General features: G+C 42.9%; 1 protein-coding gene across 1 annotated transcript in view; it reads left to right on the forward strand.

Moving 5' to 3' along the window:
- Window positions 1-16,618, forward strand: part of IFT27 (intraflagellar transport 27) — a 112,023-nt gene extending 95,405 nt beyond the window's left edge. Inside the window, exons 5-7 of the mRNA XM_077452261.1 lie at window positions 11,195-11,312; window positions 15,153-15,262; window positions 16,138-16,618. Of these exons, the coding sequence (XP_077308387.1) occupies window positions 11,195-11,312; window positions 15,153-15,262; window positions 16,138-16,236 (327 nt within the window). The 3' untranslated portion in view covers window positions 16,237-16,618. The remainder of the gene's footprint in view (window positions 1-11,194; window positions 11,313-15,152; window positions 15,263-16,137) is intronic.
- Window positions 16,619-24,971: the final 8,353 nt, after the last annotated feature.

Here is a 24,971-nt window from a genome sequence, read left to right on the forward strand (position 1 = left end):
ACTCCTGACATAGCCCCAGCATCATGCATGGATGAGTCGGCTGAATTATTTGAACACAGCGTCAACCACTTGCTTTTTGAGGATGCGCAGACATTACTTGATTCAGATGTTGATTCTGAAGTAGAGGAAAGGAGTAACATGAGACTACAGAGAGGGGAGAACACTTATAAAAAACAAATTGGCAGTCCTGTTCCCCCTGCCCCAGTGTATTGCCAAGTTGGCTCCAGTGATGATGATGGAGTGGATGATGATGATGAGGTCACTGACGTGACTTGGGTACTGGATAGAGCAGAGGGGGAAAGTGAGGGGGAGGCATAACCCCAACGAGGCAGGAAGTCCTCCAGAGGCAGCCAGCATGGAAGAGTAGAGAGCAGTCACCCTATCCCATCAGATTGTGGAGCTGTTAGCTCCCAGCCCACTTCCCACAGCTCAGCTGTGTGGGCTTTTTTAGCACATGTGCAGCCGATCGCACTGTTGGAATTTGCAATCTCTTCCGCAAGCAGATCAAGCACCAGCCACTTGGGTACCACATGCTGGACCTCCCATCACTCCATCCGTTGGCAAGAGCACCTGAAAGCCACACACAAGGGACACAATTCTTCTCCTCCTCACTCCTCATCTTTCATGTCTACTCCCGCTATATCTCATGAACTCTCAGCAGCCTCCACTGACAGGGATGATGGTATAGCAAAGGATGTCCCAGGTCCTTGCAATACGTCTGCCAGCAGCACACCACTAAGTTGTGGAGTATAGCAGGCAAACTTGTCTTCCTCAGCTGCTGCATTGAAGAAAAAAAATACACTCCCTGACACCCATATGTCCAGCATTTAAATTCCAGCTTGCCCAAATAAAGAGAGCTTGCATCGAAAATTTATTTAAATTACATTTTTTTTTCCTTTTATAAATGTCAGTTTTGCTGCAGCAGGTTCTATACACGGTACAGATGCACCACTTTACAGACTAAGTGAACCCCTCAGGCACTATGCAGTTGTGCTCATAAGTTTCCATTCCCATGGAAGAATTTGAGTTCTTGGCCATTTTTCAGAAAATATGAATGATAACACAAAAACTAATCTTGCCGCAGGGCACCCATAAGGCCTGATTGTGGCGCCTAAATTATTCCCTGTTGGACCATGCGGCAGTGGTCCCCGGGGTCACAGGGGTTCTGCCCCACTAATTCAAAGAAAACAACACGGAAGGGATAAGCAAGGGGATTATTTGGGAGGGCCACAAGGTAGTGGTGAGAGGCGAACTGATCTCTCAGGGATCCAGACTTAAGAAAGTTTGACAAGCAGACTATAACAGGGTACTTCAGGCACTCCAGCAGGCGGAACTTTAACATAAGCAGGGCGGTGACCCAGAGGCTCTGAGAACACTGACGGAATTAAGAGAATTATTTGCAGGATTACTGGACCGACAGGCACGCAGACAACTGTGGCCGTATGTTGGCTAGAGCTCTTAGGAAGAAGCGCACGCTCATTTATGTACACAAGCTGCTCCTCTCCTCAGATTAATTCACGGTCAGGTCCTCCCAAATGGCCTCTGGGCTCCCAGGACTACTATGCCACCCTTTATAACCTGAGCTGCACACAGACCCCAGGGACCCAGGCTGCGAGACTGAAGGACATCCAAACTTGTCTGACTGCTTCTGGCCTACCCCTGCTGACAGACGAGCAGCGCGCCACACTGGAAGCCCCCATCACCACCACCGAGCTGGAGTCCACGGTGAAATCTTTGCCTAACGGGACGAGCCCAGGCCCTGACGGGTTCACCTAGGCATAGTATGAACTATTCCTACCCCTATTGTCAGAGTCGATGTGCAGCTAATTTTAATTCTAAAGCAGACAACAATGCAATCCCTAGTGAGGCCATATTGGCCCATATTTCAGTAATCCCCAGAGGGGAAAGACCCATTGTGCCCCAAAGTTACAGACCCATATCCCTTCTTAATGTGGACATAAAAATACTAGCTAAGATCCCTGCGACCAGACTAAAACACCTTATCCCACTAATTGTCCACCCAGATCAGACAGGGTTTATCACAGGCCAAGAGGCTGGAGACAACTCTATCAGGGCAATCCACCTTATCCACTGGGTGCGTTCCTCCCCTGAATCCCCCCCCCCCTACCTGATCCTGCCCACTGATGCGATGAAAGCCTTTGATCAGGTGGACTGGACTTATTTAAGTGCTGTGCTTACTTTCACACATGCTTATCTGGATCATGCCTCTGTATTCGGACCCGAGTGCTCAGGACAAGGTCAACGGCTTCCTCTCCCCGAGATTCCCGATCAGAAATAGCACAAGACAGGGATGCCCTCTTTCGCCACTTTAAAGGACTTACGGTGGGTCACACGGAGCACAAGCTCTCGGGATATGCCGACGACGTGCTTTTCCACCTAACGGAACCCCTGATCTCCCTGCCTAATCTGATGCGGGAACTCCAACACTTTGGGGCATTCTCTAACTTCATAACCAATTGCCGCCCTCCCTGACTGACAGGTTACAGACTGCCTTCCCAATCACTTGCGCTAAATCGTCCCAGAAATACTTAAGTATACGGCTGACTGACAAGTTTGACACCCTATATACCACTAACTTCCCCCCCCCCCCCTACTGACAACTATAAAAAAAAAAGATCTGGCCCTGTGGACTAAGACAGCTTTGACTTGGATAGGAAGACTCAACATTATCAAAATGTAATATTCTCCCAGGAGTATTGCTTTATATGCAGATGGTGCCTGTGTCCCTACCTAGGAGCTTTTTTGCCCAATTATCCAGTCTGATAACCTTCATCTGCAATAAGAGACCAAGAATTGCACTTAGACTATGGCACCGCCATAGAGACACAGGAGGTCTTGGCCTACCAGATACCCAAAGGTATTATAGGGCTATAGTCCTTTAGAGGATACTTAACTGGCGCTTCCACACTCAATCCAAACTATGGGTCTCCCTAGAGAAATATATGGCGTGCAGAAATTTAGCCTATGCTCTGTGGCTGGCCTGGGAACACAGTGGGCTGTCTGACTCTACTTCTCTGCTGACGACACAGGCTCTGAAAACCTGGGACCGACTCTACGCCAACTTGGCACTGGCACCCCCTGTGTCCCCACTAGCCCCACTGGGAGGTTATCCATGGTTCCCGCCTGGAGATCAGGTGGCATTTTTCGGTCCCTGGGTAGATAATGGTAGCGCCAGCTGTGGTAAATTAATGCAGGGCAGAAAATGAATACCCCTCGAAACCCTCAGAGACTGGACTGGGAGTTTGCCTACAGAGTTTTGGGGCTATAGGCAACTCCACCATTTTTTTAAAACACAAGGGAACTCCATACGAGACATCTCCACCCTTACACCTTTTGAACGCCTCTTCATAGCAGAGGAACCGATCCCATACATGGTCTTGGAACTCATACATCTGGGCCTGGGAATGGGATAGTTTTCACCCCCACCCAACTATCTTCCCTCTACCAACTTACCCGATCTAGCGAAATCCACTTCAAGCCACAGGAAATGAACTACAAAATACTGCTACGCTGGTACCGAGTACCGGCAGACTTGGCAAGAATATAACCATCCACATCAGACCAGTGCTGAAGGGGCTGCGGCCACAGGGGCACCCTTCTGCACATTTGGTGGGATTGCCTGGTGATCAAACCTTACTGGGAAGACGTCAAGTCCCAAATCAAAGAAATTATGGGCATAGACATACCTCTCTCTGTCCACTTTCTGTTACACATTCCTCCCTATGCCAGTGAGCCAGTAAAGGAAAAGTGTGCTGCCCCACTTACTAAACGTAGCTAAGCGGCTACTTCCCATATAATGGAAGCGCCCACAAATCCCAAGTAAGGGGGGAATGGTGTCGTAGGGTGAGTGACATCTGAGAGGCAGAGGATTGGATCGTTGCCTGCATGGGTGTCCATAACCGCTTCACCACAACTTGGCGGACCTGGACTGCATATGTCTCGGATTCGGGCCATGTGCCTTCCAGCTTAGATGTGGCCCTACTGGAATTGGCGGAACCATCCCTGAGGGGACAACCCTGAGGCTCACAGATGGGAACCCAGAGCTGAAAGGGCTCTAGCACACCAATAAGTTATTTAGCCAATTGGGGGAGCAGGGACAAGATGTTCTTTTCTCTCCTTTTAGCTTTCCAGCATGTGTTGAGATGCCGGCAGAGCTCGGAGCGGAGGCGGGATTGGACGTGAGGTTCCAGTTATGTTCTATTCTCTCTTTCTTTTTCTCCCTTTACCACCTTCTACTACTTTGTTTCAACTGGTTATAGCTCCCTGTCCTCAGGTGGCCTATCTGTTAAATACTAGGTGATGGGTGAGAAATAGGTGAGCAGGTTAGCCTGACAGAATTAGGCGGTCTGATACCATGAGACACCCCGACTTGTAAGGGGGACTGGCACCTTTGTGGCACCATGGTGCAGACACCTGGGCTTTGGATGGTCCCGGATGGGGGGTGGTAGGGTAAGAGGTTAGTTGGAGGCGTAAGTGCGCCCCCCCCCCCCCGCACGCATCCATCTGGCCCACCACTTAACCCCATGCGATACACCATAATATAAGTATTGTCTAGGAAGCCAGACAAATTTAACACGCACAATAACTCCTCTTAGGAGGACAGATTTGTCACACTCTCAGCAGACAGGTCCTATTGTGATTGACTGTCATTTATGTTCTCGTAACCCTCTTGTGTGAAAAAAAAAAAAATGACTGGTGTATTATTTGAAGCCACTACCTTTGGTAAATGTTTATTGAAATGTATTACCCTGTCTTTCATAAATAAAGATTATTTAAACACAAAAACTTTTCTTTCACTCGTGGTTGGTGTTTGGCTGAAGCCATTTATTATCATTCAACTGTGTTTACTCTTTTTAAATCATAATGGCAACAGACACTACCAAAGGACCCTGATCAAAAGTTTATATACCCCAGTTCTTAATACCGTGTATTGCCCCTTTAACATCAATGACAGCTTGAAGTCTTTTGTGGTATTTGTGGATGAGGCTCTTTATCTTCTCAGATGGTAAAGCTGCCCATTCCACTTGGCAAACAGCCTCCAGTTCCTGGAAATTCTTGGGCTGTCTTGCATGAACTGCACGTTTGAGATCTCCCCAGAGTGGCTCAATGATATTGAGGTCAGGAGAACCAGATGGCCACTCCAGAACCTTCACTTTATTCTGCTGTAGCCAATGACAGGTCGACTTGGCCTTGTGTTTTGGATAATTGTCATGTTGGAATGTCCAAGTATGTCCCATGCGCAGCTTCCTGGCTGATGAATGCAAATGTTCCTCAAGTATTTTTTGATAACATACTGCATTCATCTTGCCATCAATTTTGACCAAATTTCCTGTGGTTTTTGTAGCTCACACATCCCCAAAAGATCAGTGATCCACCTCCATGTTTCACATTAGGAATGGTGTACCTTTCATCATAGGCCTTGCTGACTCCTCTCCAAATGTTTCGTTTATGGTTGTGGCCAAAAGAGCTACATTTTGGTCTCCTCACTCCAAATGACTTTGTGCCAGAAGGTTTGAGGCTTGTCACTGTGCTGTTTGACGCATTTCTAAGCAGGATACTTTGTGGCATTTGTATAGTAATGGCTTTCTTCTAATGCATCTTGAAACAGCCACACCACGTGTTTTCTGAGTCCTGTATTTCACCTGAAGTTATTTGTGGGTTTTTCTTTGTATCCCAAACAATTTTCATGACAGCTGTGGCTGAAATTTTAGATGGTCTACCTGACCATGGTTCGGTTTCAACAGAACCCCTCATTTTTCCACTTCTTGATTAGAGTTTGAACATTGCTGATTCTCAATTTCCTGGATATCTTTTTATATCCCTTTCCTGTTTTATACAGTTCTACTACCTTTTCCCACAGATCCTTTTGCTTTCCTCATGACTCAGAATCCAGAAACATCAGTGCAGCACTGGATAAATGATGCAGGGATCTGTCAGGAGTCCAAAAACTCATTGACTTTTTATACACACACACACACACATTAATTACAAGCAAACAGATCACAGGTGAGGATGGTTACCTTGTAATAGCCATTCAAACCCCTTTGGGTCAACTTGTGTGCGTGTTATCAGGCCAAAAATTACCAAGAAATCATAAATTCTGCCAGGATATGTAAACTTATGAGCACAACTGTATTTAAAGGAATTTTTCATTTTTAATGTTTCACTTTAAGCATCATTAAAATCACTTAAATTTTTTTTTTTTTTTTTGCATTGGTACATGTCCCCCAGAGCAGTAACTGGGCCCTCGTACCCTTTTTATGGTCAATAACTTGTATATAAGCCTTCAAAATTATTAGGATTTATTTTTTTTATTTTTTTATTTTTAATTCGGGTCCCATAGACTTTAATAAGGTTTGCAGTTTTTGCGAACTTTTGTGATGACCGAGAGTTCTGGTGCAAACCGGACTGGGAGGTGTTAGGCCCATCTCTATTTGCTATGTTGTTGGCCACCCCTTAGTGTATTGCTCAGTGTTCCATGGTCTGTGCTCTGTGGTTGACTATCTTGTGTCCTGTACTATACAATTAAAACAATGCCAATGTTGAATTACCAATAGACTCCACATCTTGGAGTACGATACACAAGTCCCCTCCATCTGTCCTCTGTTTCTCCTTCTTGCTTGCTATAAAATTCCTACAGAGTCACTTGAAGGTAGCAGCATATAAAACATTGTCTATGACTTTTGTGTCCTGCACTATACTCCAAAATATGGAATTCACTGGTTAATCAAATTTTTTTTTTTTTTCCTGGTACATCTTCCATGCAAGTTAAGTTGGTTCAATTGATTTCTGATTTGTAGATGCATGTAATTGGACATCAACTATTGCAAGCATTACCTGTAAATACCCCAGTGAAATTTTATTGGCAAATTAGTTGTTTGAAATCTACGCCACTGGTGGATTATTTTCCATACAGTGGAATGATTGCTTTCAAATAATTTGATTATCTTGTTAAATTCCTTGCCAGACTCCTAGGCATCCACAACCTTTTGTGAGGGCCTTAGAGAGCTCTTTTATTCAATAAATGATGTCAGCATGCACATCCATTACAAAGAGAGCCTAGATACCTGAGAGCTAAATTAGGACTGTTCCCTCTACATACTCCTTAAAGTGACTGCAAATGCTATATTTTTAAATAAAAAACATGTTGTTCTTACCTGCTCCATGCAAAACCATTGATCCCCGATCCTTCTCTTCTGGGATATTAGATCTACCTTCTACCTTTACAACCACTTTGAGTAGCTTCTAGCCATTGGAACCTAATCAGAACATTTGATTCTGATTTCATGGGTTTGTGATGGAGGTAAATGTAGGGAGTAGGGATGAGCTGAACACCCCCTGGTTCAGTTTGCACCAGAACTTGCGAACAGGCAAAAAATTTGGCAGAACACGTGAACACTGTTAAAGTCTAGAGGACATGAACATGAAAAATCAAGTTCTCATTTTAAAGGCTTATATGCAAGTTATTGTCATAAAAAGTGTTTGGGGACCTGGGTCCTGCTGCCCCAGGGGATATGTATCAATGCAATTTTGTTTTTTAAAAACTGACGTTTTTTCGGGAGAAGTGATTTTTTTTTTCTTTTTAATGCTTAAATCTGTCCCACCTTAACTGTGCCTATCATTGCCCATCAGTGCTCACCAGTGCCACCTCATCAGCACATATCAACGAAGGAGAAAAATTACCTCTTTGCAAAACTTTATAACAAACTATACTTAATGTGATTGTGGCCGTATTAGTGCAATTGTGACAGAGAAAATTAAGTACTGACGTGATACTTTTTTTATTTGCACTAACATACAATTTTTCAGCACAAGCTTTCGGGGTATGTCCCCTTCTTCAAGGTCCAAGCAGTACTGGTTTACACATTTTTAAGCAGAATGTAAAAAAAAAAAAAAAAAAAAAAAAACACATACAAATCAATGGCAATAAAGATAACAGAAGAGTTAGGGAGATGAGACAGAGGGAGAGCTATGGAATGGAGGGGGGGGGGGGGGGGGGGGTTGCTAGTCACAGAGGGGGTTGTAAAACTTTAGTATAATGAGTAAGGAAACCTATATCTAAATTCAGGCCATTATTTTTTGTGTCAAAAAGAATTATCATTCTTAGTTCAAAGGTTTTCCTTTCCTGGATAGTTCTGAAATTCCCTTTAAGAACTAAAACATTGAGGTCTTCTATAGTGTGGTCCGGTTGTGAGAAGTGATGTCCCACAGGTGTGCATAAACTGTCTTCTTTATGTTCCTTGATGGTATGTCTGTGTAAATTCATCCTCGTTTGCAACTTCTGTCCTGTTTCACCAACATAAGATCCTTTGCTGCACCTTTTGCATTGGATGAGGTACACAACATTACTGGAGGTACAGTTGTAAGATCCCATGATATTGAAGGTCCTGTGTGTGTGTGTGTGTGTGCGTGTGTGTGTGTGTGTGTGTGTGACACTTTTGGATAGATTGATCTGGTTGCATAGTTTGCAGCACTTTTTATTGCAGGGTTTGCTTCCATTATTTGTGACTTCATAATCAGAGTAAAGTTTCCTGCTGATTAGTTTGTGTCTGAGGTTGGCTGGTTGTCTGGAAGCCAATAATGGAGGTTGTTGGAATATTCCTTTCAGAGTTTCATCCTCTGTTATAATGGGTTGTAAATCTTTGATTATCTTTTTGATCCCTTCTGGTGCTGGGTTGTATGTGGTGACTAGAGGTACTCGGTTATTTGTTTTTTTTCTCTGTGTATTGGAGGAAATTTTCTCTTTGGGTTTTCAAGGCTGTGTTTATGCTGTTGTTGATGGTTTTCTCTTTGTAACCTTTCTTGTGGAAGGAGTCTGCCAGTGTTCTGAGATGTTTATCTCTGTCTTCTGGGTCTGAACAAATTCGGTGGTATCTGATGGCCTGGCTGTGTATGATGGCCCGTTTAGTGTGTTGTGGGTGAAAACTGGAACTGTGAAGATAGCTGCATCGGTCAGTCGGTTTTCTGTATGAAGCTTGTGATCCCTGATGTATACTGTAGTGTCTAGGAAGTTGACGTGTGTTTGAATAATCCATTTTTAGTTTAATAGATGGGTGAAAAGTGTTGATCAATGAGAAGAATTGGTTTAGATTTTCTTCACCTTCAGTCCATATCATGAAGATATCATCAATATAGTGATAATATCTGTATGGCTTTTGTTGGCTGCTGTTCAGGAATTTGTCCTCCAGGTCAGCCATAAATAAGTTTGCATATTGGGGTGTCATTTTGCTACCCATAGCAGTACCCATACACTGGAGATAGATGTCATTATTGAAAGTGAAGTAGTTGTGTGTAAGAATGAATTCGATGAGCTGTGTCACATCCTCAGCAGTGTATTTCTGGTTTGGTGAGGATGATAAGAATCTGTGACATGCTGTCAACCCATCCTTGTGAGGGATGTTACTGTACAGAGATTCTACATCCATGGTGACTAGAAGTGTATTTGGTGGTAATTGTATATTGTTAAGCTTGTTCAGAAAATCAGTGGTGTCTTGTAGGAAACTCGCAGTGTTCATGACTAAAGGTTTTAACATGTTTTCTACAAGGCCTGAGATATGTGCGGTAAGTGTATTCATACCTGTTATAATGGGTCTGCCTGGATTTCCTGGCTTGTGAATCTTGGGCAGCATGTAGAAGTCTCCAATTTCTGGATTATCTGGAATTGCATTGATGAGTTCTGAATGTAGGTGGCTTGGTATTGTCGCAATGAGATCTTTTAATTGCTTAGTAAAATCCTGGGTCGGATCATAATCCAGTTTTATGTAGTAAGTATTATTTGCCAGCTGCCTCTGGTCCTCTTGTATATATTTGCCTGTATCTATCACAACGACTGCTCCCCCTTTATCTGATGGTTTGATGGTTATGGCCTGATTATTGCGCAGATCATGTAACAAACTATGAAACATTTTTTTTATTTTATTTTTCAAAATTTTACATCTTTTTTTGTTTAGCAAAAAATAAAAATTCCCAGCTGTGATTAAATACCACCAAAAGAAAGCTCTATTTGTGTGAAAAAAAATGATAAAAATTTAATTTGGGTACAGTGTTGTATGACCGCACAATTGTTATTCAAAGTGTGTCAGCGCTGAAAGCTGAAAATTGGTCTGGGCCAATTGGGGGGGTTTAAGTGCCTAGTAAGCCAGTGGTTAAATATCGTGCCTAGGAGGTGTCTATAGTATGCCTGCAAAGTAGCATATTTTTCCAGTGTTTAGAAAAGTACCACAGCAAAATTACATTTCTAGGGAAATATTGAAGGAAAAATTGTCATTCAAAACTGATCACGGCTGTAATGAATTGTCGGGTCAAGGTGCTTTGGGGACTGACCCCAAAGCACCCTCTCCATGTTGAAGGCATGTGGCCTGGTACGGTTTGGGGGGGTGCTCTCTCCTCCCCCCTCTTTTCCTGCGGCCTGCCAGGTTGCCATTATTTTAAATTTGGTGCAGGGTTCCCCTTAATTTCCATATCAGACCTGAAGGGCCTGGTATGGAATTTATGGGGACCCCCAAACTGTTTTTTACTTTTTATTTTGCTTCAGGCTTCCCCTTAATTCTCATACCAGACCCAAAGGTATTTTTTTTCTGTAGGTAGTGTTTGAATAAAGATCAAGTCTTCACCTATTCAAATATGTTTAAAAAAAAGTCAACAATTTCCATGGTGTATTCCAGGGTGTATTTACTTTTTCACATGAATGTACGGTATATACTTTGTTAATCAGTTCTTATGCTTGTATCTATTTTTTTGAAAGGGACATTTGATTTTATCTCTAGCATAATCCAATGACACATGTGCATCATTAAATCAAAGATTTAAGGTGTTACAAAATATGAATATAAGATCAACACACTTATATATTCCTCCATGTTTTAGCAAAAGTGAATAAATGTAACAACCATCACCTAAAGGTTCACTGATGGTGCATGTCCTCACTGTGGGTGGAACGCACCAGCAAGATAGGTCTTCAGATTTTATTTTACAGAACTGGATATATGGCAAAAACACGCAGGACCCCTTGTATCAACTGCCAGTATTGTACTCTCTAGGCATCGTTGGCAATTAGAGGGCACCATCCTTATTTCATAACACTTATCTGGGGACATAAATATGGCAGTGTGCTTGTTAATGAAAGCCTACAGGGATGGTACATTAATGGTTTAATATGCTTTTACCTTGTCAGTGGGACCAGCCTGGTGCTTTGTGCTTAGTGTTTGATGTAACCAGTGAGGCATCTTTTACTGACTGTTCAAGATGGCTGCAGAGAGTGAAATCCAAAACCATGAGCCCTCACCTCCCAGGTTAGTGACAACCGCCAACTTAATTTTGCATAGCTTGTTTATATGTACTCCTATCAGTTAATGCTCTTCTTTTCTTTTATCCTTACATTTTATAGCTATGTGTACATTTGTCGTCATATACAGTGGGGAAAATAATTATTTGATCTCCTGCTGATTTTGTAAGTTTGTCCACTTAAAACAAATGAAGGGTCTATAATTTTTGTTATAGGTGTATTTTAAATGATAGAGACAAAACCCCACAATACAACTGTTATAAATTGAGTTGCAGTTCAGTGAGTAAAATAAGTTTTTGATCTCCAAGCAAAACATGACTTAGTACTTGGTGGAGAAACCCTTGTTGGCAAGCACAGAGGTAAGATGTTTCTTGTAATTAGTGACCAGGTTTGCACGTATCTCAGGAGGGATTTTGATCCACTCTTCTTTACAGATTTTCTCGTTTTTTTTTTTTATCGATATTCTGTCTCTAGCACTTAAAATTCACCTATGATAAAAATTTTAGACCCTTCATTTCTGCAGGGTATCAAATAATTATTTCCCCCACTGTATAATTTACATTGGTCTTTTCAAATTTTAACAGATTATTTGGTTATCCATGTAAAGCTTTGGCCAAAATAGCTGTTAACGTTCCCAACAAATGTAGCTATGTGCCGCTCTTAGATTCTAGCTACCGACAGAACTAAAGATCAGAGTTCATTGAAGAGGCCAACGGAACCTTCAAGATTTGAAGATTGTGTGGAAGAATGGGCCAAAATCACATCTGAGCAATGCATGTGACTAGTTTCTCCATACAGAAGGCATATTGAAGCTATCATTACTAACAAAAGATTTTGTACGAAGTGTTGAATACATTTCAGTTAGCGCAGGGTTTGACAAATTTGCTTTGAATCTAGGAGCCAGCTAGAAAGTAAGGACCCTTTTTTTTTTTTTTTTTTTTTTATTAACAGGGCTTTATTTTCAACGACGGAGATGGCAGATTTAGAATTTGAACATCAAGGGGACTGGAGCCGGTGGGACGGCTTTCTCACTAGGCGGTTTCAGAGGATGCGTTTCTCTTTGGGGCTCTCAGGGTGTGGGTATTTGACACTTGAATTTGTTCGGGCTGATATTTTTGATGTATTCATTGTGGTGTGTGGCATACCGTGTTGCCTGGACTCTGCTTGCCTCCCTGCTTGTCTCCAGCGTCAGGCGCAGGGACTGGCGGGAAGGAGGAAGGGTGGGCCACAGTGCGCACAGATTGGCTGGTGCAGAGGGAGAGGGGAGTGCACAGGGATGCCAATGCGTGGACAGAAACTTTGGCTCAGCTGCAGTGTCGGGGAAAAAGGTCATTTGCTGAACATGCCAAACTGCGCCCAGCTCCCCCCCCCCCCCCCCTCACAATCTCAAGCATTTTTTTGTACATCATAAACTATACCTAAAATCCAGACCATTTGGGTTTATGTTTCAGAGGCATGATATGTTTAAAAAAATCCTACATGCTGCAGTTTTAGCATCTTGCTTAGTCTGCTCAGGATTTCCCTGAGAACAAAACAGAACTTTAGATTATATATGACTTGAAGTCTTTTGCAGCAAAAGTGTCCACCCATAAACATCAGCTGAGCATTTTTGCATGAAACAGTAAACATAGCAACTACTTTCATCTACCTTACATCCAATACAATCCACTCCCATGCCACGCTTTTTCTCCCTGGCCCAGGAAAATAATCTTAGAGAGGCAAGCCAGAATGGACTTTTACCCTGTGGGGTGGAAATGGCTCTGCCTGAAAAGTAGTACAGCTTTCAGGCTTCTTCTTGTACCAGGTGCAGGATCGCCCAGAGTGCACAGTTGGTACTCTGCTCCCATGCCGCACTGCTACCGCTCCCTGGCCCGGGAATGAGTTCATCTTGGAGGGGCAGGCCGTACTGATTTCAGCTGTCGGTTATAGATAATTTTGTCTGACAAGCAGTACGGCTTACAGGTTTCTTGTGCTGGCCACAGGATCGTACAGAGCGCCCAGCACTTGGCACTCAGCTGTCAGTCTACAAGGCCCTCTGCTCAGTTATAAAGTGTTAGGCATCAGGGCAGATGGCAAACTTTAGCAGCATACATGACAGCAATGGGAGTGCAAGCAGTGAGTAACTGGCAGAAGCCTAGGCGCCAGGACGCAGTTTCTGGTCGCCATGGTGTCCTGGCACCTGGGGTTTGTCGAGCCCTGAGTTAGCGGTTTCATTTCTTTGTATGGATTGCGTGGATTTTCTGTATTTGCAGAAGACACCAAGCTATGCAGTGGAATAACGTCCTTACAGGATGTCTTCAATTTACAAGCCAACCTCAATGCCCTGTCTAATTGGGCAACTAAGTAGCAAGTGAGGTTTAATGTTGATAAATGTAAAGTTATGCCCTTGGGGGCTAAGAATATGCATGCATCATACTGGGGGGGGGGGGGGGTACAACTGGGGGGATCCATAGTGGAGAAAGATCTGGGGGTTTGGGTAGATCATAAGCTCAATAATAGCTTGCAATGCCAAGCTGCGGTTGTTGTCTCCAAATACAGAAAGGTTTCTTCACAGTAAGAGCTGTGAAAATGTGGAATAGACTCTCTCCAGGGGTGATTCTGGCCAGCTTAGTAGATTGCTTTAAAAATGGCCTGGATTCTTTCCTAAATGTACATAATATAACTGGGTACTAACCTTTTTTATAGGTAAAGTTGATCCAGGGAAAACCTGTTTGCCTCTCGGGGGTCAGGAAGGATATTTTTCCCCTGGTGTAGCAAATTTGAGCATGGTTTGGCAAGGTTTGTCGCCTTCTTCTGGATCAGCTGTGCGTGAAGGATTGTGTATATGGGATTGTATTTTTTATTTATTTTTTGGATGAATTAGATGTACTTATGTCTTTTTTTCAACCTGAATAACTATGTAACTATGGGTTGTTGCCGACGTGAAAATTTCATGTCAGTAGCACCTTTAGAAATATATTTACCTAGAAAAATTATGATATGTTCAATACCTATTTTATCCGCTGTATTTTGCTGATGCAAAGCATCCCAAGAGCTGGGGGGGGAAAAAATTGTCACTTAAAAGAAGCAAGTGAAGTACTTGATCCAGAGCAAACAAAGCGATTTAGAACCATGTTGATTTTCTTGCCTGTGCAAATGACACTGAAAACCTTATTATTTTTATTGGCTACAGCAGTAGCCAAATTTGTGAGAGATGCCTGCCACTTACCCTCTGTTTTTAATGGCAATGTTTGCTCCTTGAACAAGCAAAAGGAATGCTTCGACTGAAATATAATGCTGTTGTCCAATTTTGCATTAGGACTAGCCTCCTCTGCTAGGAAATACCTGGAACTGCTTCAGGTGAAGCTTTCAAGGCAGGGTCTTGATATTTCCATACTATTGGACATGTCCTCACATGTATGCTGCTCTCTTATTATTCTATTCTAAATAACATAACTTCCTACACTATCATGGGGGGTAATTCAAAAGACCCAACACAAACTTTTTTTTTATCTGTGGGACTAGGCCATAGGTAAGGCTAGTGACAAGATGTAGCTTTACGAATACAACAAAAGCTTTACCTGACAATATAGATGTGGCTTTCTGCGGAACGTCAACCATTGACCCACTTCAGTGGCTGCTGAACTTTGCTGCTAGCCCACTTTCCGTCTCTTGTAGTGATCATAATAATGAAGGGAAATATGGATGCCTGTCGTTTTTTTTGTTTTTTTTTTCCCCTCAATGCTTTTCAAAATTTGCATCTATTCACTGTTTGCTTTCTGGTTCCCATTTTCTGTTTTTTATTTTGCCTTCTGTCCCTGTAGTATTGGTTCAGATCCATCGCTTATCTGTTCTTCTTTCTCATTAGGAGTTCTGGTGGCAAACAAAACAGACCTAACTGGCCGCAGAGTGGTGGAGAAGAATCAAGCTGAAGAGTGGGCAGTGAGCCACGGATTGGAGTATTTTGAGACATCCGCGGTAATTACATCTTGTGTATAAAGCAGATAAGCGAGACAAACTATTCTTGGCTGCATGCTGTACCAAACAGCTGTCGATCTCGAGAACTATTCTTCTACCTTTTTGCTTCTCTACATAAGAGAGTTTTGTTAATCCACCCCTTTTTCTTTCAGTTAATCTGGTGTTGGCAGCATCAAGTTTTCAGTAGCTAATTGCGCTATCACTTGTTTAGAATAAGTCTTATTTTTTTTTCCCAAACTAGAAACTAGGTCTTTATATAGTGATATAAGTACTTTTTGAGTGGTAAAATTAACTCTTTGATTAAGTTTGAGCAAAATGTTTTACTATGGTGAAGACCCAAATGCATACACACACCCACACAAACCATGATAAGAAATTAAGCATGTTGAGAACATATAATTTATCTCCTTTATGTACCATTTCTAGAGCAGTTTTCTCTAAAAGAGGATGGACAATCATTAGGGATGGTTGTAGCTCTATGCTTTACCTCCACCCCTTACTGATAAGATTAATGGATGATAAGAGAGAGCGGGGGGACCTTTTGGCTTTTGGAGAATTGATAGTGTGTTTTTCACAAACCCATTGATTTCATTTGGATTAAAAAGGCACACTGTGCAGCCATTCTCAGAAATATCAGATGCAAATATCTAACACACTTCTATTTTTGTATTCTTTTTGAGTTTCACTCTTCCCAATTTATCCCACATCATACAGCGTGGCATTGCTAAGGATAACAGTAGAAAGTTCTGTAGGGGCTCCTGAACAGTAATACATTCTAGAGATGGTTTATAAACCTTTTTCCTTTTCTTTTTTTTTCAATAAATTAAAATTACGGTAACTGAGCGATTGTTCTATGTAATATGATTTCTTTGCAGAAAGAGCTGGAAAACTATGATCAACCATTTCGAGCACTGGCAAAAGCATTTCATCATTTGTACCAAGAGAAAATGGAAGGATTCAGAAATCTTCTATAGACTCAAGCTATCTTTTTCCATCTGGATTGTGGGGCTACAGTCAAAGACTGGGTTGTATGAATTGTTGTCATACAGTCTTTATTAATGTCTCAGTTGTATAGGACTATTGTTGGGGAAAATGAAATTGTGGAACATGTTAAAATTTTTGCAAACATATATTTTTATATATTTTATAGTGCTGTTTATTACCTTTTTGTTTTATTTAGGAATGGTTTTTCATGTGTTTTTTTTTTTTTTTTTTTTTTTTTTTTTAGAATGGTTCACTATAACAGGAAAAACAAAGCACTTAACAAGTATTCTGTGTGCTTGAAGTCATCCTGTCCAGCAGGATTTGTAAATATAATGTAGACAAATAAAAGACAGTCTGACAGGACACAAGGAACATTCGATTTGTCTCAATATAATCTTAAGAAAATGTAATTTAATTAAATTATCAGCATTAAAGTGGTTGTAAACCCACTTAAAAAACAAAACAAAAAAAACTAACACCTGCAAGATAAAGGCATAATGAGCTAGTATGCATAGCATACTAGCTCATTATGTAATACTCACCTTAGATCGAAGCCCTCACTGCGGTGCCTGTACACAGCACCGACTGGCGACATCACTCGGGGGGGGGGGGGGGGGGGTTACTTCAGGTATCGTGGCTCTGGCGCTGTGATGGGCTGGAGCCGCGATGATGTCACTCCCGTGCATGCCCGCAGGAGCCACCGGCAACGGCACACTCACTGAAGCAGCAGCACATACGTGCCATTGCTCCACTGCGCATGTGTCGATGACATTGGCACATGCAGTGGACAGGGGATATCTCCTAAACTGTGCAGGTTTAGGATATATCCTGGGCAGCTACAGGTAAGCCTTATTATAGGCTTACCTGTAGCAAAAAGTTGTCTGTAAGGGTTTACAACCACTTTAAGTATTCAGTGAACATATCAACAAGTGTTTTTTATTTTAGGATTTGTTCAGGGAAAGGTAGGGTCAGAGTGAGGGGATTGTGGAAGAACCAGAAGTTAAAGGGGGATCTTAAAATTGGTCCCCATGGGTAGCACCCTGCCAGAACATTGTTTTCGGGTCAGTGGACTGGTATGTTTCCAGGAGCTTGGTCTACAAGGCTTGGTAGGTGAATTAATAGAAGTTTCTTATGCATCTTCCAGGACATAGTCATAAGGTGGAGTAATACTGCTTCAGTTTTATTATCTAGCGCAAAAAGGGGCATAATAAGAACCTAGGTGAGCGCCAACATAATGGGATACTATTTGGAAAATGTTTGGCGAGGACTACAGGTGTGTTCCTGTACCATCTGGTCACAAGTTTGTAGGAAATCTGTTGATATTTGTTACAAAAAAAGGCTCTGTGGGCGAAGAATAAAATTGTGCTTTCTTGTTTCTCTGACAGTCGAAGGTCTTTTCCCCATTTATCAAGAAATGTAGGGTCTTCAGTAGAGTGTGCATCCATTTAGGAGTTGGTAGGAAAGAGATGAGAAGCATTGTATCTCTCAAGTGGCTTGACAGATCTCTTCAAAAGATTTTTAATTTGTATATAGTGAAACATGAGTAATCTTTCTATTTGTGTGTTCCATATCAGTTCCTAGTTGGTAAATCCTTTCCTGCCCCATTTCCCTATAAATTTAGATCAACTTATGGGGAATGTGACAGACAGAGGGCACAGTCAGGGCTTTTTTTGCAGGAGTGTTCAGCACTTTAACACAGGAGTTTAAAGCAGGATACTTAAAAGCTGCAAGAAGAAACAACAAAGAACTCTGCTCAACAGTGGACTGACCGCAAGCAAACCAACACTTTGGAAAGGATCTCTTACAAGTCTGTTTCCTACTCCTACCCTTTTTAATATGCCCCCTCTACTTTTCCTTCTCATATTAGTGTCCTCTGTTCTCCAATTCTCTTTTCTTTACCCTCTTCTCCACCCCAAAGCTTGTACATATCGCCCTTACTTCTACCCTCTCCCTACTACTGTTCTCATCACCTCTTGCAAATACTTAACCCGCATACTGACCAAAGAAACAGGACAGGGAGGTATGTGCACTGCCACTCCCATCTTACTTTCCTTATGCTGGCCATACACCATATGAAAAATCGGCCAAACCCATTTTCGAAAAAACGAACATTTGGCCACAAGCGTAAATGATAGTGCCATCATGTAATGACCGATAAATCATTCAGTGGACATAAATTAATGCATTTTTTGAATTTTTTTTTACATATACCTAGTGCAGACAGTTTGGACCGGAAACACATTAACCTTTCAATTTATCGTACATTCAGCAGACAATCTCCAAATGTGTCCTTTGTTATTTCGGCTCAAAAACGTCCCAGGGATTATCGATTTTGTGCCTATTAACTAGCCGAAAAACCAACAAACTGGCTAAATGACTGAATTTCGGCCGATTTTTCATATTGTATATGGCCAGCATAACCCTCCTCCTAATCTTTGGAATTATCTTCCCCTAATCTGGGTCCTCCAGTATCTCACCCCCACACCCTGTACCCTCCTTACTCCAGCAGTAGCCGCAATGCATGCAGTTTATTCTCGATCCCCCTGCCCCCAAAAACCACCCCCCCCCCCTTCTCATGTGCGCTCTGGAATGTCCACTTTGTGTGTAACAAGCTCACCCTTGTCCATTACTTTTTTTTGTCTCTCAGTCCCTTAACCCACTTGCAATTGCAGAAATCTGACTTCAAGCATCTGATCCTGCTTCTCTCGCAGCCCTCTCCCATGGAGGCCTCCACTGGACTCTCTCGCCCAGACCCAATGGTCGGAAAGGAGGTGGAGTTGGTTTGCTTCTATTCCCACTGAGCACCTTTCAAGTCCTTCCTACCCCTCACTCTATATCCTTCTATTCTTTTAAATTCTCTGTATTCATCTGTTTTTTCCGCTTTCTCTGAGGTTTGCAGTGATCTGTCATCCTCCTGGACTGATGTCACGCTTCCATGATGATTTCTCTGCTTGACTACCCTACTTTCTCTCTGCTGTAATACCGACTCTTATTCTTGGTGATTTTAACATCCCCAATAATGTTAACAGCCTGACTACATCTCAACTTTTTAACTTAACCTCATCTTTAGACCTAACACAATGGGCACAGTCCTCCACTCACTCTGATGGTAATATTCTTGACCTTGTTTTCTCCCATCTCTGCACTCCTAGCAACCTCACCAACACCCCCTTTCCTCTGTCTGATCACAACCTCATCTCTTTCACAGTGTCCTTGTCTTCAACCACCTATATCTCCAAGCAGTAAACAATTACCTGTAGAAACCCTTCATCACTTTAATCATTCTCTTTTTTCAGTGTCCACTACTCCATACTCGTACTACTAGACCTTTCTGTAGCCTTTGATACTGTTGAGCATCCCCTCCTCCTCAAAAATCCCTACTCTCTATGCCTTCAGAACTCTGCTCTCTCCTAGTTCTCCTACCTTTCACAGTGTTTTTTCAGTGTTACATATAACTTGGTCTCCTATCTACTTCCTCTTTCTGCGGGGTCCCTCAAGGTTCTGTCCTCAGGCCCTTCCTCTTCTCCATCTACCCCTCCCTTGGTCACTTGATAAACACCCATGACTTCCAGTACCATCTCTATGCTGATGACACCCAAATCTATCTACCTACTCCTCACCTCACTCCTTCAGTTTCCTCTCGCATTACTAACTTATTAACTGACATCAGCATGGATGTCACACCACTTCCTCAAATATGATCTTTCTAAAACTGAGCTCATAATAATCCTTCCTGCCTGTTCTCCCCCCCCCCCCCCCCCCCGCCTTCTCTATCAAGATCAGTATTACCACGATTAGTCCTTCCCCCCTCATGCCAGAGTACTAGGTGTAATCCTGGACACTGATCTGTCCTTTCAGCCCCAAATCCAATCGTTGTCCAAATCTTGTAGACTTCACCTCTGTAATATCTTGCTGTCCAAATCTTGTAGACTTCACCTCTGTAATACCTCGCTGTCCAAATCTTGTATATTTCACCTCTGCATACCTCTTCATAGGCTATCCCCTCTTCAGTTTGTAATGAATGCTGCTGCCAGACTCTTCCACCTTACCAACCATTCAGTGTCCAACCAATGAAATTCAAAACATAACTAACATACAAAGTCATTTACAACTCTGCCCTGAGCTACATCAGCAATCTTGTTTCCAAATTTTAATCAAACCTTCCTCTCTCCTCCCACCAAGAAGTCCTACTCTGTAGCTCCCTTGTCTTCTCCTCCCATGCTCGTCTACAGGACTGCTCCAGAGCTTCTCCCATCCTCTGGAACTTCCCTACCCCTAATCTGTCCAGGTATCTTCTACTTTTAGGTAATCCCTGAAAACTCATCTTTTCAGGGAAGCCTATCCTGCATTCAGCTAATAACTGAAGCTGTTATTTCTCTCATAAGTTCATCCCTCACAGTTATTACCCTTTGTTCCACCAGTCCCTCTCTATTCGTTTGTAAGCTCCAGGAGCAGGGCACTCCAAACCCTCTTGTATTGTTTCTGTATTGTCTCCCTTTTATATTGTAAAGCGCTGCGCAAACTGTTGGAGCTATATAACTCTTGTATAATATAATAATATTTATCCTTACCCTGATCAGATAAATTCTGTATGTTGCAAGTATTTTGGAAAACCATTATTGCGGATTCCTATCTGGCCCATGTAGAAAAATGGCTGGATAGGAGTAGTGTTAATGTGGGAGTGCATATATATATTATTAGTGTGTGTGTGTGTGTGTGTACACACAGTCTCTCACATCAGCCACTCTTTCAGAGCTCACAGAGCCTGCAGTGGTGTACCTTGCGATCATTCCATCCCCTGGGTGCATGGATCACAGGACCGAGTACAGGAAATTGGCCCTGTAGTATTTGAATGATGTGTGGAGGAGAACAGGAGAGTGATGGGCAGTCACGTGAGCGGCGCTCTTAAGTAAGGTATAGAACTGCATTGTTTTCATAAAGCACATGGGCACATAGTATTATGGAACACGGGATTGCCTAAAAATGTCATTCATTTCAGCAGAGGGGTGGGTACTGGAACAAACTGTCAGGCAGGGAGGGAAAGAGGGAGGGAGAGAGAGAGGACAGACAGCGGATGACGGCGGTACATAAACTGACCATGATGTCAGGGCTTAGCAGCCATGATAAACCGTGGTCATTTTACAGAGGGGAGGGCAGGATCACCCAGGTATTTTAGATGATAGAAAGGGCCAAATTACACAGCACTGTGCTGTTATTCATACTTTAAAGCAACAGGATCCTTTTTTTTTGTGTGTGTGTAACACATGCTTTAACCCCTGTATTACACAGTGTTTCTCCACTAAAACACAAGTGAATCCAGCTAGAGTGTCCCTTAATGATAGCCACACCAGTGTGATTTGTCACTAATGTGCTGTCTGCCACAATGTCCTTGACCTCCAGCACCAGCCACAGTCCTCTGACCAGTGCAGCTAGCTAGTGACCCTGATTGCATACCTGTGTCAGTGACGCCAGGTGAGTATACTCCAGTATCAGTGTCCTGATCACCATCACACCATTGCCAATGTCCACAGAGGCAGTAAAGCCAGCAACACTGTTCTGATAGTCACACCAGTGCCAATGTCTGAGAAACCAGTAGTTTTACTAGCATTGGCCTGGTCTTGTCGCTATCTTCCTCCTTCCTCCTTATGTTGACACAATGCTCTCTCCGTCCGTAATGGCAGGGATGCGTTGTGCGGCGACTTATATAGGCATAAGGGGCGGGGTCACTGGGTGATGTCACATGTAGACCCCACCCCGTATGCTGTCACAGTCCCAGCATCCCCCCGGGACTGTGACATCATAAGGGACAGGGTCACCATGTGGCATCACCCGATCACATGGTGACCCCGCCCCTTATGTCACAGTCCCGGGGGATGCTGGGACTGTGACATAAGGGGCGGGTCACCATGTGACATCACCTGGTGACCCCGCCCCTTATGCCTATATAAGTCGCTGCACAACCTGTCACTGCCATTATGGCCGGAGCGAGCGTTGTATCAACATCGGGAAGAAAGAAGAAGCTCCGCTAGTAAAAGAGCAGAAGATAGTGGAGGAGCCCGGCAAGAAGACCCCCGGAGCTGTCTAATAAAGTACTTTAAAAACCTCTGTTTTTTTGTGTTTTTTTTTTTAACACTTTTTTCCCCAGGCGAATGGGTAGGGGTACATCGCACCCCATACTCATTCACATAGGGTAGGGGGCCCCCTTATTAAAGGGGCTCCTAGATTCTGACAAGTCCCCTGCCCACAGACTCCCATAACCAACAGCCAGGGTTGTTGGGAAGAGGCACTTGTCCTCATCAACATGGGGACAAGGTGGGGGACGCAAGGCACCCCTTCCCCAAAGCATCCCCCAATGTTGAGGGAACGTGGCCTGGTATGGTTCAGGAGGGGGGGGTGCTCGCTCATCCCCACCCCCTTTTCTGACCGTCTGGGCTGCGTGCTCGCATAAGGGTCTGCTATGGACTTTGGGGGGACCCCCACGCCTTTTTCTCAGCGTAGGGGTTCCCCTTTAAATCCATACCAGGTGATAGGGCTCGCGAGGTGTCAATCTCGCCGATGGAGGCGGTGACATTCACTTCCTTCGCTAGTCCGGCTACAGAATATTTTAAAAAAAAAAGTCCATTACGTTGCTGAGTAACTAATTACTTTTCCAATGTAGTAACCAAGTTACTAACACAACTACTTTTTGGGAGAAGTAATTTGTAACTTAACTAATTACTTTTTTAAAGTAAGATGACCAACACTGCACATCAGTACAGTGTCACAAGAGCCAGCGTAACCTGATCGCCAGAACTGGTGTCCTGAACGCCATGTCCAAAAGAAGGTTCACAAGTGCGGATTTATTTTTCAGGTTATGAGCAAAAAAGTTGCGAGGAGAAGCTTTCACAGCCAGATTCAGGTTTGTGAATGTGAACCCATGGAGAGCAGCGGTTCAGTAACAGCCTCTGATTCAGACAATGAAAGGGGTTCCTACAAAAAGAATGAAGCATTTTGAACAGCAGCAAGCAAGCAAGCATCAGCAGTGCAGTACATCTGGATGAAATGTAAATAGAAGTAGTGGGTTATCACATCAACCAAAAAGGATTCGGGGCCCCTACTAGTGTCCCAGAGGAACTTTTAAATTATTTATGACTACCTTCTAATTCAGCAGCACTTATCATCCCCATTCAGGCAAAAATAAACCTCAAATTATACACCTCTTCAGTTTTTGTATTATTTTTATTTTTTTCAATTAAATTGTGAACCAGTGTAATCTGTGTGCCCAGCATTACATCACGGATAATCCCAATTCCGTGAATGCCCACCCGTTTGGAAGTCCATGAAGAATTTAAAATATTTATTGGCTTTACCCTAAATATGGGACACACAAAAAATGTAATTGCAGTTCTATTAGTTCAAACACCTCTTTCATCATATGCTATTGTATTCCTCCGTAATGACCAGAACTTGTTATATAATAGTTTGAGTTTCCTGCATTTCAACGAGAATGTTATGTGCCCTCCCTGGCGTTACCCTGAATACAACATGTAATACCAAATTAGGTAACTTTTCAAATATTTTTCCCCAAAATTTGTATTCCTGACAAACATACCTGCATTGATGAATCCTTCATCCATTTAATATTCAGGCTAGGCATCAAACAATATATCCCCCGTAAACATGCCACATATGGAGTGTAGTTATATAAACTTTGTAAGAGGGCCACAGGGTGCATAAACTATATGACTTCCATGATTATGAAGACAGCCACCTGGAGCCCCCTGGATGCCCAAAATATATGCGCAACAGCAGAAAAACTGTTAGACCTTAGATCACCCCCTGTTACCACCGCCATGTGAACAATGTTTATACCAGCCGGCCACTTTTCCAACACATTTATCTGCAGAAAACTCAAGGGGTGTGTGGTACAGTGGGAATAAAGCGCAAGGGCTTTCTTCAAAGACTGGTGACCACAAAGCTAAAAGGGAGAGTTGGAAAGTTTCCACAATGAGAAAATTTGAACCCTTAAATGGAAGGACAAGCGGGAATTGCATACACGATTACAATCAATTCATGGGAGGTGTAGATTATAACGACCAAATGTTGATTCCCTACCTAGCAACCTGAGGATCCATTTAATGGTATAGAAAAAGTGTTCATCTATCTATTCCAATTGGCCACTTAAAGCTCCTACGTTACATACAGGGCCACAGGAAGACACAACTCCTTCCTAAAATACCAAGAAGAGGTTATACAGCCTTTATTTACCAGCAAATTCCTGCACCTGAAAAGCTTTTGATGCAGTCAGCAAGCTGCATATCATCCCTCCTACTGAACACGCTGAAAACCCCCAATAAATATGTTGAATATGCACCAAAGATGAAATATGTTACCATTGTCCCCAATGATCCTCACAACTGGCCTCTGCATAGTAGAGTGCTTCCGTCACTATCATATCTCACTACAATATTAGTGAAGATATGGTGAAGGTGTTTTCCTTTTTAAATCTGGCTACCTGCATTTCTCTATCGTTCATTGAAGGACACAGCAGCTCTCCTTGACCTTAGGGTTATATCGCCCCTTTAGGAGAGGACTAGGCACACTTGCACAGTACTGCCCAGGGGGGCGGTCCTACTAGCTATAACCCCTCATACTGCATCCAGCAGCTCAGTTTTTTCTGCCTAGTATAGAAGGACCTGGCTCCCGATTGGACCATTGGTCCTGGGATTTTCTTTTTTTCAGCATT

Source organism: Lithobates pipiens, unplaced genomic scaffold, assembly GCF_037356315.1.
Source record: "Lithobates pipiens isolate NorthernLeopardFrog02 unplaced genomic scaffold, aLitPip1_a1.2 Scaffold_23, whole genome shotgun sequence".
Classification (NCBI taxonomy): Eukaryota; Metazoa; Chordata; class Amphibia; order Anura; family Ranidae; genus Lithobates; species Lithobates pipiens.